This window comes from Antechinus flavipes, chromosome 3, assembly GCF_016432865.1.
Source record: "Antechinus flavipes isolate AdamAnt ecotype Samford, QLD, Australia chromosome 3, AdamAnt_v2, whole genome shotgun sequence".
NCBI lineage: Eukaryota > Metazoa > Chordata > Mammalia > Dasyuromorphia > Dasyuridae > Antechinus > Antechinus flavipes.
In genome coordinates this window covers 86,635,244-86,654,432 of record NC_067400.1, presented here as the reverse complement: position 1 = coordinate 86,654,432, position 19,189 = coordinate 86,635,244, and the positions used below count along the sequence as shown (strand labels likewise).

Genomic DNA, 19,189 nt, shown 5'->3' with positions numbered 1-19,189 from the left:
ACAGGCTTCTATCCCAAAGAAATCAAGGAAAAAAGGAAAGGTCTTATATGTACAAAAATATTTATAGCAACTCTTTTTGCTGGAGACTAAGTGGGTGCCCATCAGCTAGGAAATGAATGAACAAATTATAGAATATTGATAAACAAAACTGAAAATGACAAAAATGAAAAAAAAAATGAAACAAACTTCAAGAAATAATTAAAAAGATAGTTTCAGAGAAACTTGGGAAGACTTGTATGAACTGATACAGATGGAAGTGAGCGGAACCAGGAGAACAATTCTTAAAATAACAACAATTTTGTAAAGACAAACAACTTTGAAAGACTTGAGTCCTTTGATTAATGCAATTACTAACCATGATTCCAAAAGATCAGTGATGTGACCCAATTTCTGAAAAAGTATAAGGGATGAATAAGACAGACATTTGGAGAGTTGGCCAATGTGGGAATTTGTTTTGCTTAACTATGAATATTTGTTTTATAAAATATATAGAAGAGGGAGGTGAAAGAAAGAGAAAATAAATGTTTATTAATTGAGAAAATAAAAATTTTAAGTACCTTGAAATTTTGAATTTCATTGAATTGAATTGAACTCAACTACTATACTCAACTGCTATATAAATGTGAATCATAATTGTTATTATTACTACTTAATAATGTTCTGGGAATTTCGTTTTGTGAAGTGTCCCAGAAATGTGTTAATACTTCTTGTCCTAAAAGTATTCTGTCTTTTCATTCTATACAACATTATTTTTAGACTACCTCTATGAATTTTTAAGTCTTCTAAATTGATGTCAATCTTGATGCCTTCAGCTCATATATCTGAAATTTCAGAGTGACATAGTAGAAAAATGCTGCAATACTCACTGCATGAACACAGCTAAATCAGTTAAACACTGTTAGCTTCAGTTTCTTTCATCATCTGTAAATGAGGAAGATGATAATAATATTTGTACTACCTACCTCACAGAGTTGTTTTGAGGAAATTGCTTTGTGTACCACAAAGCATCATGGAAATTTAAGCTATGGAGTAAAGTCTTCAAAGTTAGCTTATTCATCTAAATGTACCTTGAAATACAATTATTCCATCTATTCTATATGTATTGTATAGATCTCTGGGCAAAAGGGCGTCACTTTGGCCAGGAGCCTGCTCTTGAAGGTGAAACAGGCAGCCTACCCTACTTGGAAGATACTTTCAGATGGGGGTTCCTTCTTCTCCTGCTCTATTTGTTCCCTCATCTGTTTCCTCTCCTCTGCTCAGGTTTCATTAGGGACTTCACAACCTTCAGACCACCCCTGTCCTAGTGAGTAATTCCATGGAAGCTGCCCCTAACTATATATACAGTCTTCTCCATTAGAATATAAGGTCCTTTTTTTTAATATCTCTTATTGCATAGCACAATGCTTGTGGATTGATTGAATGACAAAGAAAAAGCAATAGCATTTATCTTCAAAAAACATGCTCTATCAGCTCCCAATTCCCAATCATCATCAAGGCAGGCTCCGTGAATGTGTCCACTCTGGGTGATGAACTTGCAGAGAATCTAGGAATTACACTATGAATTTTTAAGCTGCTAAATTGATGTCACTCTCAATGCATTCAGCCTGTTTATCTGATATTGCAATGACAGGGTAGAAAAACATCATCTTGCCTGCAGAATTTACTGTTTGTATGAACATGGCTAAATCAGTTAAACACTGTTAGCTCTGAAACCAGGGTTTGGGAGAGGCCTTTCTCTGCCTTGCCCAGGGATCAAACCTATGATTTTGTCAGCGAGGATTGTTCCCTTAAACTAATCAGTTGCAGACTTTGCAAAAATAATGCACAGATAGATGGAACAAACTTGCAAAAAAAAAAAAAAAAAGTACTTGTTAAGATCCCACGGCCAAGGACAAGAACTGGGAAGCAGGCCCACATATAATGACTCCCAGTTCAACATCCATCTGGCCATCTTTAATGACTCCATTCCTCTGTGTATGTTTTGTCTGGCCCAAGGAGAGGGTGAGCTTACTCATGGACGGGACTGCCCCTCTTGCCTCTTATACAATTGGATGCATGGTAACTCAGGTACTGGGTATCTCAAAAGTGTTAGTGCAATCTTAAGCAATCTAATAACAGATTAAAAAAACAAAGACACCCTGTATATACTAAAGTATATAGTAAAGTCCATGTGTCCAAACCAATGCATTAAACTAGCCTGCACATCTGCAGACTGAGAGATGAGCCACGCCAAATCTGAGAAAAAGCTTCACTTGAGGTTTATTTAAAAAATGAAGTCAAATGAAAAGAATATGGGGAAAGGGCTTTAATTCAGAGAAAAAGCAGGTCCTGTAGCCAATCTTTATTTAGGGAGGAACTTGTAAATGACAGATTTCTTCATATTGGCATATATTTATTCACTTAGTCTCCAACAGACCAGACTTCAAGGCCAAATGTATATAGTTACATAAATATGTAATATATATATGTGTGTGTGTGTGTGTGTGTGTGTGTGTGCATTTGTATACATAAATGTGTATATATAGGATCTTGTCACACATTTAACCACTAGTAGTTTAAATACCTTTAATAGATTAAAAAAGGTATGAAGATTTTAAGGATATGATATGTATGTCTATTATGTGTGTGTAACTATCTGGACGTGTGTTAATAAGTGTTGCAGAGAGGTACCAATATATATCAAGAGCAGATATTTCTGAACAAGGATTTTCGCTACATCAGTGAAACTATTGGTAAAGTGTAAAACATATTATGCCTATATATATATATATATGTACATATATATATATAGTAATATATAAGTATACATACACACATAGAGGTATATATACATGTGTACTTAAATATGTTTATATATAAATGTGTATTATATACATATCTCTATGTTTATTACTCTGTGCATTGTGCATAATTCTTTTCATTAGACCTATGGTCACTGATAAATAATCTCCCTCCATCAATAAATATCAATACTTGATCTATAAGCTGCAGGATAAGAAAAGCATGCTGGGGCTCTGGGAGATTTAAAGATTTTTTGTCCAGGGCCATTCAGTATGTGTCAGAAGCAGGACAACCCTTTATCCACTTCATCACATGGTCTCCCATTCATATGGACATATAGCCCAGCAATGCTATATAGACACCGCCCCAGAACTCATTACTGATGTTCTGGATTCCTGGAAAGGTCTGTGTGAAGCTCTGAGAACCATTTGTAAAGATTCCTGGGAGAAAGATGCCAGAAACAGAGGAATAAGCAGGCAGCATATTCAGAATTCATATGACAATCTCTATTAATGCCAGATGGAAAAAAACACATTTAACCAGGTATTCTGTTTCCCCAGATCTTCCATATAGAGAGGCTGTATCTGTCTGCTACATTACTTCTGTTGGGGCTAATGTGGGTGTCTTGCTGTACCCAGGAGGGCAATGACTAATGAACTAAATAAACTGAGAGCCCCTCAGAGACAATCTCCTTCTCCCCTGGCTCTGAGTCAGAGAAAGACATCTCGCTTCTAATTGAGTGGTTCCTCTGAGGTCCACCTCTCCCTCCCTTGTTCCCATGCAGGGGAAGGACTCTAAGCAGAAAACGTCCTTATTTCTGCAGTCAGAAGCATTTGATTCTGACCACTATTACATCTAATATACTGTACTATTCTACCCTTTGTTCTCCTTCCCTGCCTCTGTTATTGTATTTTCTTACACATAGAACAAATTAGGACACTATCCCTTATTTAAGGAGCAGCTAAGTGGTGCAATGGATGCAGTGGAGAGAGGTGACAGTGGATAGAGTGGATAAAGGGGAGATAAAGATGGAGTTGAATTCACGAAAATCTTTGTTCAAATTTATCTTCAGACACTTCATTTAACCCCTATTTGCCTCAGGTCCTCAACAGTAAAATGGAAGCACTCTAGAGAAGAAAATAGGAAACCACTCCAGTATCTTTGCCAAGAAAACCCCATGATAAGCCCATGAGATAGACTCCAACTCAACTGAATGGCTCAATAACAATTCCTTATTGAATAATCAACGTTAGCAGAGAAAAAAGAGGTTTGAGGAAACTGGTCAGTCTGGGGAAAGCTGAAGATGCCTGCAATTTCTAGCATTGAGACATGGAAGAGGAAACATCAGAATAATCACTTCAAACCCACCTCCTTCCCTTCTGTCAGAAATCACAAGTGTTTGATGTAAATCTTCTTGCATTATAGCTTTGCTTCTCTAAGTTCTAAACTCTTCAAGTGCAGAGAATCGATCATACATTCCTTTATGTTCCCCACAATGGCTCACCCATTTGCACAGGGCTAGTAAATAATTATTGAATTGAATTATCAGTTTATGAAGTCCTCCACCTTATCCCAACCCCCCATCCCTACTAGTGTATCGATTTAGAAGAATCACAGAAAACCATATCCTAGATCATGGAATGGTAGAGGCTATCCAGTCTCGAGGTTCTTAATTTGGGTTCTGAGGACTTGTTTTTTATTAATATTTTGATTGAATTTCATTTCCTTTATAATCCTGTGCATTTTATTTTATGTATTGTTTGGAGAAGGATTCTAGAGGCTTCACTAATCTGTGAAAAAGACCCATGGCACAAAGCACTGATATAGTTCAATACTTTCAATTACAGTTGAGGAAATTTAAGGGAAGAAAAAATTTAGTAATATGCCAAAGGTCCCAGAGAACAAATAGCAAAACCAGAATTTGAACTGGAATCCATTGAACCAAATCTGATATTCTTTCCACCACACGATGTCTAAATATCCATCTCAGTTTTATTTATATTACCTTGCACTTTTATTTATCTTACCTTACAATAATATAAACATGTGTCTAGTTGACATCAATGTGTTATTTCTGTGTCATAAGAGAAATAGTAAAAAGTTGCTTAGGAAATTATTAGGTGCTAGGAGTAGTCTCCATATTTTACTGATGACTAAACCAAAAAAAACCCAAAAAACAAAAAAACTAGCAAGCAGGAAAACAGAAGGGGACTTATCCCAAACAAGAAGATGGTCAACATGAAGTCTAAAAAATATATATATATATATCAAATAAACACAACCATGGCACCAATTCAACAAAAATCATGATGCTTTAAACTGAGAGAAGCTTTAGACTGAAATAGCTGATGAAATTTTAAAGAAAGGAAATAAATCGTCACTAGTAATGAAAACACTAAATTTAGCTCTCACTAAGGGAAATCCCACGCACCTCTCTAGCCATTAGTCAGCCTAGTGAATGAACTGTCATGGGACGTCATTAGAAGTGTTAAAGCAGGGTAGTTTTGTCTTCAGACAAAATTATTTTAGCCACAGAATCAAAGCAGAGCAATAGGCAATTGAATCTTGCATTTCATCATTTCACCACATCACCTACAGGGTCAAGAAGGAACACCAGGTTAACACAGTGAACTCTGACCAGGGTCAGTGTTTCTGGGCTCAAATATGTGCTTACCAAGGCATGTCTAAGAACTTGAATTCCATTGGGTGATAAGTTTTCTACAAAAAGGAAATTCAGGGCTAGTATGGATCACTTCTAAAACACAGCTGTGCAAAAAGACTTCTGCTTTTTCTCAAAGGCTCCCGCCCCTAGCACAATGTTTTTGAAGAGTTATTAGATTGGGGGAAAAGAGACCAGAGTTCTAACTCCAGCTCTGCTACTGACAAGCTGTGTGACTTTATATGTGTATAATATCTGTGTGTGTGTGACTATATATATGTATATATGTATGTGTGTATATATATATATATATATATATATATATATATGACATAGTATCTTTGAGTGCTAAAAGGAAATTTTATTTTATTTTTTTTAATTTAAATTTTATTTTAGTTAATAATAACTTTGTATTGACAGAATCCATGCCAGGGTAATTTTTTACAACATTATCCTTTGCACTCGCTTATGTTTGGTTTTTTTCCCCTCCCTCCCTCCACCCCCCCCTCTCAAGATGGCAAGCAGTCCTATATATGTTAACTATGTTGCAGTATATCCTAGATACAATATATGTTTGCAGAACCGAACAGTTCTCTTGTTGCACAAGGAGAATTGGATTCAGAAGGTAAAAATAACTCGGGAAGAAAATCAAAAATGCAAATTGTTCACATTCATTTCCCAGTGTTCCTTCTTTGGGTGTAGCTGTTTCTATCATTTATCCATTGAAACTCAGTTAGGTCTCTTTGTCATAGAAATCCACTTCCATCAGAATAGATCCTCATATAATATCGTTGTCGAAGTGTATAATGATCTCCTGGTTCTGCTCATCTCACTTAGCATCAGTCCATGTAGGTCTCTCCAAGCCTCTCTGTATTCATCCTGCTGGTCATTCCTTACAGAGCAATAATATTCCATAACATTCATATACCACAATTTACCCAGCCATTCTCCAATTGATGGGCATCCATTCATTTTCCAGTTTCTAGCCACTACAAACAGGGCTGCTACAAACATTTTGGCACATACAGGTCCCTTTCCCTTCTTTAGTATCTCTTTGGGGTATAAGCCCAGTAGTAACACTGCTGGATCAAAGGGTATGCACATTTTGATAACTTTTTGGGCATAATTCCAGATTGCTCTCCAGAATGGTTGGATTCGTTCACAACTCCACCAACAATGCATCAGTGTCCCCGTTTTCCCGCATCCCCTCCAACATTCATCATTATTTTTTCCTGTCATCTTAGCCAATCTGACAGGTGTGTAGTGGTATCTCAGAGTTGTCTTAATTTGCATTTCTCTGATCAATAGTGATTTGGAACACTCTTTCATGTGAGTGGTAATAGTTTCAATTTCATCATCTGAAAATTGTCTGTTCATATTAAAAGGAAATTTTAAATAAAATAAAGAGTTGTTGCTATTTTTGTGAATAACCAATTGTCCCTTGACCCAACTTAACGATACCTATGTTTGTTCAGGTATCAAGATACTGTACTAACTGGTACCTAAGCACCCAAATGCTTAGACTCACCAATCTGAGACTCTAGTTTTTTCAGTCTCATTTTATTGTTCACATATTTGTTAGAAATTCTTCCTTTCAGGACTAGACAATGATCGAGGCATCTAAGTGACATAGTGCCAGGACTAGAGTTAGAAACGCCTGAATTCAAATCTGGCATCAGACGTGAGCTATGTGACCCTAGGCAAGTCATTTCACCCTGTTTGCCTCAATTTCCTCATTTGTAAAAAATGAACTGGAGAAGGAAATGGCAAACCCCTCCAGTATCTTTGCCAAGAAAATCCCAAGTAGGATCATGAAGAGTCAGATATGACTTAAAAACAGCAGCAGAGAGAATGACCATCTTTGAAATAAATGTTCACCAACAAGCAAATTTCTGTATTCCAAACAGAACCAAATTTTCCAAGCTGTTGTTGATCACTGTATTCTAGCAGTATATATTAAAGTTCCTGTTTTCCTGCAGAGGTTAAACAGGGCACATTACATCATCTATTCTATTCCATTTTTTTACTCATTTACTTGAGATTATATAACTCCAAACAAATAAATACTTAATAAATGCTTCTGAAAATGGTGATGGGCAAGTCGAGAGGGAAAAGACTAATTACAGGAAACAAATCTCATTAGCTTCTTAGGTGACCTCTAGCAGAATTGTTCATGAGCAGTTCAGATACAAATGGAAAGGAGGGAAGAACGAGGAAGAAAGCAGGCAATAATCGAGCCCCTTGACAAGTTGGGAGCAGTGCCAAAGTCATATGTTTGGTCGAATAAATATTTATAAATGAAGATGATGATGATAGCAGTAATATAGAGCTTCAAAGTTTGCAAAGCTCTGGAAGGTGAGTGTTATTCTTTTCTTAGTCCCACTGTTTACTTTTTTCTTATTTGGATATATTTCATTTTTTTCCCAATTATATCTCAAAACAATTTTAAACGTTTGTGTTTTTTTAAAGTTTGTGTTCCAAATTAAATCCTTTTCTCCATCCTTTCCTTCAGGTATAGGCTATACCTGTACAATAATGTAAAATCATATAAAACATTTCCATATTAAATTTTGTACAAGACTAGAATAAAAGAAAAATAATGGAAGTAAAAAATAGCATGCTTTAACCTATATTCAAACAACATCAGCTCTTTCTTTGGAAGCAGATACTATGCTTCAACATTAGTCCTTTGGGATTGTCTTGGATCATCTTATTGGTGAAAATGGCTAAATTATTCACAATTATTGCTGTTATCATATACAATGTTCTCCTGGTTCTATTCACTTTTCATCAGTTCATGAAAGTCCAGATTTTTCAAAAATCATTCTGCTCATCATTTCTTACAGCACAAAAATATTCCATCATCATCATATACTATACATTGGTTAGCCATTTCCCAATTGATGAGCATCTCTTCAATTTCCAATTCTTAGCCACCATAAAAAAAAAAGCTGATATATTTTTGCACAAATAGGTTATTTTCCTTTTTGATGTCTTTGGGAATGTAGATTTAGCAGTGGTATTACCGAGTCAAAGGGTATGCACAGTTTTATAGTCCTTTGGGCATAGTCCACATTGCTCTCCAGGATGGTTGGATCAGTTCACAATGTGATGAACAATGTATTAGTGCCCCAATTTCCCTTAAAATTCCCTTCAACAGCCATTATTTTGGTTTTTGGTCATGTTAGCATATCTGATAGATATGAGGTATGTTGGTGTTATTATCCCCATTTTACAGATCAAAAAACAAGCAGATAACATTTAAGTGACTTTCTCTAAGTCACACAGCTAATAAGTGTCTAAGGCCACATTTGAATTCAGACTTCCCTATCGACAAGCTGGGGCTCCTGACACTTATCCAAGTCTTATTCTTACTAAAGCCCTTTCCCTGTTTACATTAGTCTTGTGAAAATTCCAGGAAATTGTAGGAAACAGACTCAGAGTGAGTGATTTGACTGGTCATTTAACTAATAATCGAAGGGTTGACAAGTGGGACAGAAGAAATTTGAATAATGTTCTGCCCCTCCCCCACAAAAACAAACCCAAATAAAACCCTCTAGGAACCAGGTAGCAGTCAACAACAAGACCAGGTCTCCAGGAAAGTTGGATTAATATTAAAATGTTATCCCATTCCAATCTCCCCACCCACTTAATAACTATTTCTTGCATCACCTCAGTTCTTTTCAGGCTGAAATGTCTTGTGAATTCCTGGCTTTACCTTTTCTTTCCGGACCTCTACATAGTTAAGGAGAAAGTCTCAGTTGCCAAAGCAAAAATGGAAGAGGGAAGTAAGAGAAAAGGGGTTGGTCTCTTAGGCCCGTTCCTCACCTTCCCCCATCTACAATCCTGTTACTTCTCATGACATTGAAACCCTTCCCTATTTTCCACTTGCACCTAGAGGACTGATCTTGGTGGGCTCCCAATTTGAGAAGAGTTAACAAAATTCTGGGCTCGAGGACCCATTTCCGGGACAGAGTGGTCGGTCAGGGCCGCCTTCTCGGAGGGAGACGAGACAACATAGCTTATGTTAACTCGGATCAGGGGTCAGCAAGTCTGGAGCCACCGGCCCCTGGCTCATCGTGGGCTCACACGGGCGCACACTGGCTCCAGTTTAAAAGAAAAGGGTGCTCTAGTCTAATCCCCCTCCAATTCAGCCTTGAGTCTTAAAACGTTGCAAAGGCAAGATTTCCCCCCAATCCCGAACTTCAGGACCGCCCCTGGTCCCCCAACCATCGGGGGGGAGGCTCATCCCACCGCGCCCGGGCTGGGCCAAGCATTGGCGGACTTTGTTCTGTTTTTCAAGCAGCTCCACTTCCAGCTCGGGAAAAGTACCAAGGAGAGCGGGTGTTCTCACAGAACTCTTTGGTCACGTCCCCAATTCGAAGTTTCCAGCTCTCCCATCCCAAGCTCAGCAACCACATCCCACCCTCTCTGCGCGGGCTCAGCCCCACCCCCATATGTGCAAATTACTAAGTATCAAGGACGGCTTTGAAGGAATCTGTGTCCAGGGCACCCTTGTACCCTGAATACTAGGGCTGGCAATAGTAGCTGGAGCTGGGCGGGGGGCGGGAAGAGGGATGTGGATAGAGAGGTCTGCAAGGGACCCGGCCCACACCGTCCTCTCTTTTCCGCGGGGGCAGTCTAAGGGTCGAATTCTGGGGATGGAGGGGGGGGCAGTTCCCCCACACTCCCGCACTCCCCCACCCTCCATCCACTGCGGATTAGAATCTTGCATTTCCCAACGTTCCACGCTTAGAACTTAGTAAGAGAGAGCCTCCCGTCACCACGGCCCCCGAAAAGAGCCGCTGCCACCCGAGGAAGGACACGTGGATGTGTCTGCTCTTGTTTCTGTGTGGTTTAGGTGGCAGGAGGACCGGAAGGATAACAAGGAAGTGGGAAAGGGTTTCCTGAGATGAGAGATTACTTCCGTCCATCCATCCTCTTTCCCGTTTGGAAGCATCCAGGGCTCGGGATTGGTACTGGGACAGGGGCTGGGACCCGGGGCCCGGGGCTGGAACCACAGCAGCATCACTCTGACGCTTCTTCCTACGTGAAGGCAGCAAAAGGCAGGTGGAGAGGGAGCATGGATAATTCTGTGTAACACACTCAGCTCTATTGGAGAGGGTCTGAAATAGAAAGAAACAAATAAAAAAGCGGGGGGGGGGGGAGAGAGAGAAAGAGAGAGACGGAAGGAAGAGAGGGAAGAAAGGAAGAGAAGGAGGGAGAGAGGGAGGGAAAAAGGAAGGAGAGAGGGAGGGAGGGAAGAAGGAAGGAAGGAAGGAAGGAAGGAAGGAAGGAAGTTAAGAAATAAGGAAAAAGAGAGAAAGGAGAGGTAGGAAAGGGAGGAAGGAGAGGAAGAGAGAGGAAGAAAAAGGGAAAAGAGAAAGGAAGAAAGAGGGGAAGAGAGGAAGAAAGAAAAGAGAGGGGAAAGAGGAGGGAAGAAGGAAGGAAAGAAGTTTAATAAGGAGAAAGAGAGAAAGAGGAAGGAAAGGGAGAAAAAAGAGGAATTAGAGAGGAAGGAAGGAGGAAGGAAGAAAAGAAGGGGAAAAGAAGAAGAAAGAGGGGAAGAAAGGAAGAAAGAAAAGAGAGGGGAAAGAGGAGAGAGGGAAGAAGGAAGGTAGGGAGGGAAGAAGGAAGGAGGAAAGAAAGGAAGGAAGGGGGAAAGAGAAGAGAGGGAAGGAAGGTAGGGAGGGAAGAAGGAAGGAACAAACGAACGAACGAAAAGAATAAGTATAAAACAAAAGCAACCAAGCAATGGTGGCCAAACAGCGGATCCGGATGGCTAACAAGAAGCACAGCAAAAACATCACACAGAGAGGGAACGTAGCCAAAACCCTGGTAAGGCAGAAGATGGATATTATGCTGTGGTGGGTTGGGGAGGGAGAACATCTTAGAGGCTGGTTTTCTTTCTCCCTAAGACTGAGCATGACACCCTTCCTCTTCATACCCTCCACCATATGCTGCTTCTTTCCAATGAGAATGGAGATACCATTCATTGTGGACCTGCACCTGGAAGAAACAAGGAATAAAAACCTTTTCCCAAAAATATTTATATCCAAGGGTTCTGATAAAGGCCTCATTTCTAAAATATATCGAAAATTGATTCAAATTTATAAGAATTCAAGCCATTCTCCAATTGTTAAATGGTCAAAGGATATTAACAGACAATTTTCAGATGAAGAAATTAAAACCATTTATAATCATATTAAAAAATGCTCTAAGTCATTATCAGACAAATGCAAATTAAGACATCTCTGAGGTACCACTACCCACCTCTTAGATTGGCTAAGATGACAGGAAAAGATAATGATGAATGTTGGAAGGGATGTGGGAAAACTGGGACACTGATACATTGTTGGTGGAGTTATGAACTGATCCAAGCATTCTGGAGAGCAATCTGGAACTCTGCCCAATAGGCTATCAAACTGTGCCTTTGATCCAGCAATGTCTCTATTGAGTCTGTATCCCAAAGAGATCATAAAGGAAAAGGACCTATGTATACAAAAATGTTTGTGGCAGCTCTTTTAGTAGTGGAAAGGAACTGGAAATTGAGTAGATGCCCATCAGTTGGAGAATGGCTGAATAAATTGTGGTACATGAATATTATGGAATATTATTGTTCTTTAAGAAATGACCAGCAGGATGATTTCAGAAAGGCTTGGAGAAACTTACAGGAACTGATGCTGAGTGAAATGAGCAGGACCAGGAGATCATTATACATGGCAACAAGAAGACTATATAATGATCAATTCTAACAAACATGGCTCTTTTCAATATGAGATGTTTCAGGCCAGTTCCAATGATCTTGTGATGAAGAGAGCCATCTGCACCCAGAGAGAGAACAGTGGGGACAGAGTGTGGATCACAATGTATTATTTTACTCTTTTTGTTATTGTTTGCTTGTGTTTTGTTTTCTTTCTCATTTTTTTCCTTTGTGATCTTATTTTTCTTGTGCAGCATGATAATTGTGGAAATATGCATAGAAGAATTGCACATGTTTAACATATATTGGATCACTTGATGTCTAGGGAAAGGGGTGGGAGGAAGGAAAGGAAAAAAATTTTGGAACACAAGTTTTACAGAGGTGAATGTTGAAAATTATCTATATATATGTTTTAGAAATAAAAAGCTTTAATATAGGGGGAAAAAACCTTTTCTCCTAAGTGAAGAAACTTGGAGAGATGGTAATGAATGTCTAGAGAAGGCAAGAGAGGGGTTGTAAGATTTTTAACTAGAAGGAACCTTAGAGAAAATAAAATTATAGTTTTGGAAATGGAAGGGACTTTACACTAAAGCTAAGTGATTTTCCCCAGAATGGCAGAGATAGAATTCAAAACTTTATGTTCTGAGTCCAAATCCAGTGTTTTTCCCACTGCTTTAGACCAAAATCTTTGCCCAACAGACTTTCCCACCCCTGTGACTGAGACTACTCAGACTCATGGTTGGGTCAGTTGAAGTTCAGAGAAGATCCTAGCTAGTACAACAAATCCCTCTGATTATTGTCTGATGTCCTGGTTGTGGTGGACTACAAAGCAGAGTGAGATCACAGGACGGGCTCAACTTGAGCCATCTTTGAAGGAATCTTCCAAACAGTGAAGAATTCTGGGAAAGAATGAAAGGCACATCATTAGAGAAAAGATAACTTGGATTTGAGGTACATCTAGCTGGTTCAGCAGATGGACTGTTGGGTCTAGAGTCAGGAAGACTTCTTCCTGAACTTAAATCTGGCCTCAGATATTTACTGCGTGATTCTGGGCAAGTCATTTAACCCTTTTTGCCTCAATTTCTTATCTATAAAATGAGCAAGAGATGGGAATGGCAAACCATTCCAGAATCTTTGCCAAGAAAACTCCAAAAAGGGTCATGAAGAGCTGGATGGGACTGAAAATGACTGAACGACCACAAAAAAACCTGCATTAGGACAAGAGTTGGAAATCACACTCTCAAGCTAGGGATAGACAGATTTTTTATTGTTTGCTTTTTTCCGTTCTTAATTTTTGGAATCCTCTACTGCTTTATTTGAAAATGTTGTTAGGCAGATTCATTTCTTCATCTTCCTAACTTTCCATTTCTTTGATGAGGCTGGCTGTCACTGGGCAAAACCTTAATTAAAGTAAAATGTTATTGTTATTCACATTGCCCACTGTAGAAAAACATGTCTCCTTTGGGTTCATTCTCCTCTTAATGCATGACCCTAGTTAACATGATCATAAAAATCCTAAGGGAATTGGCCAAAAAAAGTCTTACAAATCTTTTCATCCATTTCCCTCATTTTGAAAATGAGAAAAGTGGAATCTTAAAAAAATAAAGTGGTTCTGTTGAAATCCAATAATAATAATATGTGTTAAATCTAGGATCCAGACCTGAGGAATGGGCAATTCTGGTACTAAAATTACTTCTGTTTTTAAAAGAGTCTATTTTAGACTAAAGGATGCAAATCAACAAAACACATACTTTGTCTTAAGGAGACAACTTTTGTCAAAGTAATTACATAGGAAATACCAGGTAACTTCACCTGAATATCTTTGGGAAAATTACTTCATTTCCCTAAGTCCCAATTTCTTCATCCATAAATGAAGATGTTGGCACTATATGGCTTCAGAGGTCTCTTCCACCTATAGAAGTATGATCCTAAGTAAATGTAGGATAGACTGACATTATTTTGTTTTCTTTTAAAGAAGACACCTAGAAATTTATTACCCAATTTGCTGGAATGGAAATTCCATAGGAATTTTGAGATTTGACTAGAAAAATCAGCTAAGCAGATTAGACCATATTTTTTTCTTGATGACTTCTTGTGTAAATGTCCCAAAATGAGATCTGCTAATAAGATCTTGCTACATAGAATCCACGTAAAACCAGATGCAGGCAATGGCAGAGAAACTCAACTGAACTTCACTTTGAATCTAAGCTAATTTATTCCCCGTCTGTCTTTCAGCGATTAATTGGAACATTTCTTTCAACTGCTGGTAGTAAAACTTCCAGTCCCGGTTCTGTAGCCCATGAATGGGAAACATTTTTCACTGAATATGTCACCTTATCTAATTTCACTCAGAAGAAATCTGTTATTCTTATTAATATTCAAGCATGTACTTTCAACCTTACCCCTAAAAGATAATCTCTTCTCCAGATCACACTGTCAAGTGGAGGAAAAGTTTTGTTGTTCTGTTTTGTTTTGTTTTAATCTTAACTGGGAAGGAATGAATGTTCCCTGGAATTCACCTGAATGCCTAAGTGACAGCAAAGTTACACCAACTTGTAATGAAAGAGTTCCTTGTCAAGGGGAATGTTTATATGTTATATTTGAATATAAATGGATGGATTGTTTATTTCACTTCTCTGCTAACTTCCTAACTAGTTTTGATGTAAATTAATTAACTCCTTTCAAGGTGAGATGAAAGTCTCTCAAAAGAAAACAATGTAATCTGATTTTCACAAACTCTAGTCGAACACAATTAGACTGGTAATATGTCTGTTATCTGGGTTTCTTTCAATAAGTTAAGAGATTTGAAGTGGATTACAGCAGCACATTTAGTTTAGGCTTCCACTGAAAAGAAATTTCATCAACCAATGTGGACCATACCTATTTTGTGATGGAGTCTTAGAGAGTTATTTGGGGGCCCTGGCAAGTTAAATAATTTTCCTAGTCACACAGTCAGAATCTCTATCCTGATGCTGAAGCCAGTTCTTTATCCACAGAAGAGGATTAGATAAGGAGAATTCTGAATTATCCTATTGAAATCTGAGCTACAAGGAGTTAAGTTATTCTGTTAGAGCTCAGATTTTGCATTGTATTGGCTCCATAAGGATGTTGCTCCTCTCCCAAACAGTATTAATCTTATACCCATGAACTACCTATAATCCTTGGATACAGGATTCATTGGATTCCCATACCAAATGATGGCAGATACACTTGAAGGTAATAAAACCATCAACAGAATTTAAGATGGACAGCTATCAGCTAGTGAAAAAAAAATTACTGAATTCTGATTAATTACAATTCAGATATTTGGGGAGCTCCTTACCCCAATTTCAAAGTTTGCATCTTTAATTTTTTTCTTTCTGTTAACTAAGAAGCTTCATTCCACTTAGCAAGTAATGTTTAGATTCCTATTTTTTTTTAAATTTCTACTAGCTGTTTGGCAAAGCAACTTCTTTAGCAAATGTGGGGAAATACTAGCAGAACTAGTTTTTATTAAACTAGTGGAGAAATAGAATAAAAATGAAAGGGGCACATATCGGTTCCAAGTGACTTAACATTGGCTTATGTACTTGGTCTAGTGTAGACCAGGCCATAAGACCAAATATAATGGTGAAATTATATTTCTGTAAATTTTCTGTAAAATTTCCACTTGGAGTTATCATTTTCAATTTCCCTTACTATGTTGAGTCAAAAGAAATGTGATGAACTGAGAGGATGATTTAACTACTTTTATTACCTACAGAATACTATAAGGAGTCTTCATTTCTCTTAGAGGAGGAATCCATTAACTATCTTTTCTTTAATCAAAATTTGCCTGACATTCACACATTAAATCAAGATAGTGAGAAAATGATTTATTCGAAACCCAATCTGTTGCCCATTAGCAGCTGGAGTGGAAGAAGAAAACATGTCCCAATCCTCTCTACCTGATCTAAATGATTGGTTGTTTTTTTTCCTCACTAAGCCTTAACCACTAATGAGAGATTTCACTAAATAAATAATCCCAGATCAATGCAAAAGGATTGGTGAAAGCTTTTAACAGCAGAAAATAACTTGTCTATTTAGATTTCTATTTAGTCAAGACATATTTGGGCCCAAAGCTAATAAAAATGTAATTTTTGTGTCCTTTGCTTTTTTTCTTCTTTTATTTTGTCCTTTTCTTTGACTTGGCGATTCCTTTTCTGGATCTTCTGGGGCATAATCAACTACACATATGTACATATATTTATATATACCTATGTATATTGTATGTACACACAAAGATACAGACACATACGCACACACAAGTATACAGATATCATTTGTTAGTTGATTGCTTTGGGTTATAAGCACTTAAAAGTGTTCAATGAAATTAACTGTTAGGACTGTATTTTTGCCATGAGGAAGATGATGATGATGATTATGATGGCTAATTAATGTCAAGATTAGAATTCATGTCTTGTCTTCCTTGACATTAAGGCCATCATGCTTATTAAAAAGCAAACAAACCTTATTCTCTATGTAAATTTAGGCTTTTTAAAACCAAAAAAAAAAATTCAATATTATAAATGTCTTAGTTTTTACTCACACTTTAGCCATGTTAAACTTGTTTCTATTATTTTGGGGAAGGTATATGTACAGAATAATTTACCTAAAGATATACAAAAATGAAAATGAGTGATACTTATATTTTAGTCTTTGCTTTAGACATTTGAATTTATAAAACCTGAAAAAATTCTTGGTCAAAATCTAAGTGAACCATAATGGCTTTCTTAATTCTCTCTTTTGAGGATATCTTAAATATTTCAAAGAAACACACCTAAGAACTAAAATTTTCAAAATGTTAGCTTTTGTGTGACAGAAACAAATGTGACGTACTGAGTAAGGTTCTAAAAGCTTCACCAGACTCTGAAAGAAGCCCAAGACATAAAAATGGTGAACACTTCCCCCAACTCCTTTCCCCTCATTTCTCAATTCCTTTACAGCTATGAACAATATAATTCTGTGACTCTGTATTCCCTCCCCCCCCAATTCAGGATTATTTTTATTAGAGCCTTTGCTGGTGGTCATCTTCTATCCTATTGGTACATACAAGGTCATTGTGAGAAGTGAAAAGGAAATTAACTTTCTCTATCTCTCCCTCCTTCCTTCTCTCCTTCCCTCCCTCCCTCCTTCTCTCTCTCTCTCTCTCTCTCTTTCTTCTTGCTCTCTTTTATATCACTATCTGTGTTGTCTCTGTCTATCTCTCTATCACTCCCTCTCTCCCTTTCTCCCTCCCTCCCCCTCTTTCTCCTCTCTTCCATCCCCCTTCTCACTAGGTCTGTCTCTCTCTCTTTCACTCCCTCCCTCCCTCTCTCTCTCTCATCTCTTCCTCTCCTTCCTTCCTCTCTCCCCTCTCTGTTCTTCCCCTTCCCTCTTCCTCCCTCCTTCCTCTTTCTCTCCTTTCTCTCTCTCTCTCTCTCTCTCTCTCTCTCTCTCTCTCTTCTGTCTTTCTCTCTTTCTCTGTACTTGTCTGTCTCCTTCCCTATTTTCTCTTCCCTCTTCCTCTCTTTTATCTCACTATCTCTATCTCTGTCTCTCTCTGTCTTTATCTCTCTCTCGTCTTTCTTCTCCCTCTTCCCATCCTCCCTCTTCCCCTCCCTTTCTCCCTCTCCCCTATCTATACTTTAAGCATCATTTCAGAAATTGAAAGTGGATGTAAATAAGCTAGCTTCAAGTCCTGCATTTATCTGGGAACTAAAAAGGCAAATTATTTTTTTTTAATAGGAAAATCTAATTTTCTTTTCTCTGGTCCCTTCCCTTTTAGAGACCACAAGAAGAGAAATACCCTGTGGGTCCGTGGCTGCTGGCACTGTTTGTTTTTGTTGTCTGTGGATCAGGTATGGACAATGCCCCTGAGAACAACTGAAGAATATTACAATGTTATCTTTGACCTTCATGTTATTCTCTATCAATGAAGAAAATATGTTTTATTTATAAGCACAGCTTATTAGAAGCGTATCGGTTTCAGATTCATATTAATTATTGGCTTGATCTTAAGCTGATCCATTTTTTACTTCACAAATCTGCATGTTATCCTTGCACAGGGCCAGTTAATCTCCTCTGTATCATTTCAGTTTTAATATATGTACTGCTGAAGCGAGCACAAGTAGATCCATTGTTAAAGGGGACATAGTCTCTCTTATCATGGTGAACAAAGCCTACAGGTACCATGTGACATCTATTCAGCCTTCCTCTGTCCCCCACTACAGCAAAGAAAGAACCCTAATATAATCAACAAGGTCACAGATCAAATGGGATAAGCATGTAAAGAGCACTGTAAACTCTAATACATTAAATAAATGCTAGCTATTGTTGTTATTACTGATTTTGTGGTTGTTTCTATTCTACCAAACATTAGCAAAAAAATTAGTATAATGAATCGTACCAAAATGACCAGAGAAGATATAATAATAGCTAACATTTATGTAGTGCTTTATGATTTATAAGGGAAGCAGTTTATACTATTATCATCATAACAACCCTGAGATAGATACTGTTGTTATTTCCATTTTACAGATTAGGAAACTGAGGCAGACAAAAGTGACATGCCCAGGGTCACATAGCTAATCTACCAGACTCTAGACCTGATCCTTTATCCATTGAATCATCTACCTGCCTAAAGATCTAAAATGTAATTATCACCACAACTTGCTCAAAGAAGAATTAGGACTTCTTGGGGGAAGTCACAGTCAGAGTGCTCTTTCTGAGATAAAAGTTCACATTCTGCAGAGAGAGACATTCCTCTCCAGGACTGATGCCCTGGGCTTTCACGTTGGGTTGAATCTTTACCTAAAACTCATGGTCATCTCCAACTTGTAAGTGTAAGGGCGAGGTTTTACTTTTACCTCCCAAGATCACCTATAGGGAAAAATATCCGAAGGAAACGTGACCTGAAATGGAGTCTTGTAATCTTTCAAATCATCATCAAGATTCCTGAAGTAGGATGTTGGAGCTAATCCATTGTCAATAGGGACACAGGTCCCCGCTGTCCTGGTGACTGAAGCAAAGAGATGATTCAATGACAT

At 38.0% G+C, this 19,189-nt stretch overlaps 1 protein-coding gene, 1 long non-coding RNA gene and 1 other non-coding gene across 8 annotated transcripts in view; 1 reads left to right on the top strand and 2 right to left on the bottom strand.

Moving 5' to 3' along the window:
* Nucleotides 1-5,903: 5,903 nt before the first annotated feature.
* The window catches only part of SERP2 (stress associated endoplasmic reticulum protein family member 2), a 31,885-nt gene continuing 18,599 nt past the window's right edge, over nt 5,904-19,189 (top strand). Inside the window, exons 1-2 of the mRNA XM_051983849.1 lie at nt 5,904-11,278; nt 17,929-18,001. Coding sequence (XP_051839809.1) covers nt 11,195-11,278; nt 17,929-18,001 — 157 coding nt within the window. The 5' untranslated portion in view covers nt 5,904-11,194. The remainder of the gene's footprint in view (nt 11,279-17,928; nt 18,002-19,189) is intronic.
* Nucleotides 11,265-19,189, bottom strand: part of LOC127553258 (uncharacterized) — a 43,002-nt gene continuing 35,077 nt past the window's right edge. For 2 of the 6 annotated variants that reach the window (XR_007951702.1, XR_007951703.1), the window contains one exon: nt 13,389-13,543. This is a non-coding gene — a long non-coding RNA (uncharacterized LOC127553258). The other 4 variants (XR_007951707.1, XR_007951706.1, XR_007951704.1 and 1 more) reach the window with 4 other exon arrangements.
* Nucleotides 18,164-18,268, bottom strand: LOC127558455 (U6 spliceosomal RNA). Its single transcript, XR_007952842.1, has one exon. It is a non-coding gene; the product is annotated as a U6 spliceosomal RNA (small nuclear RNA).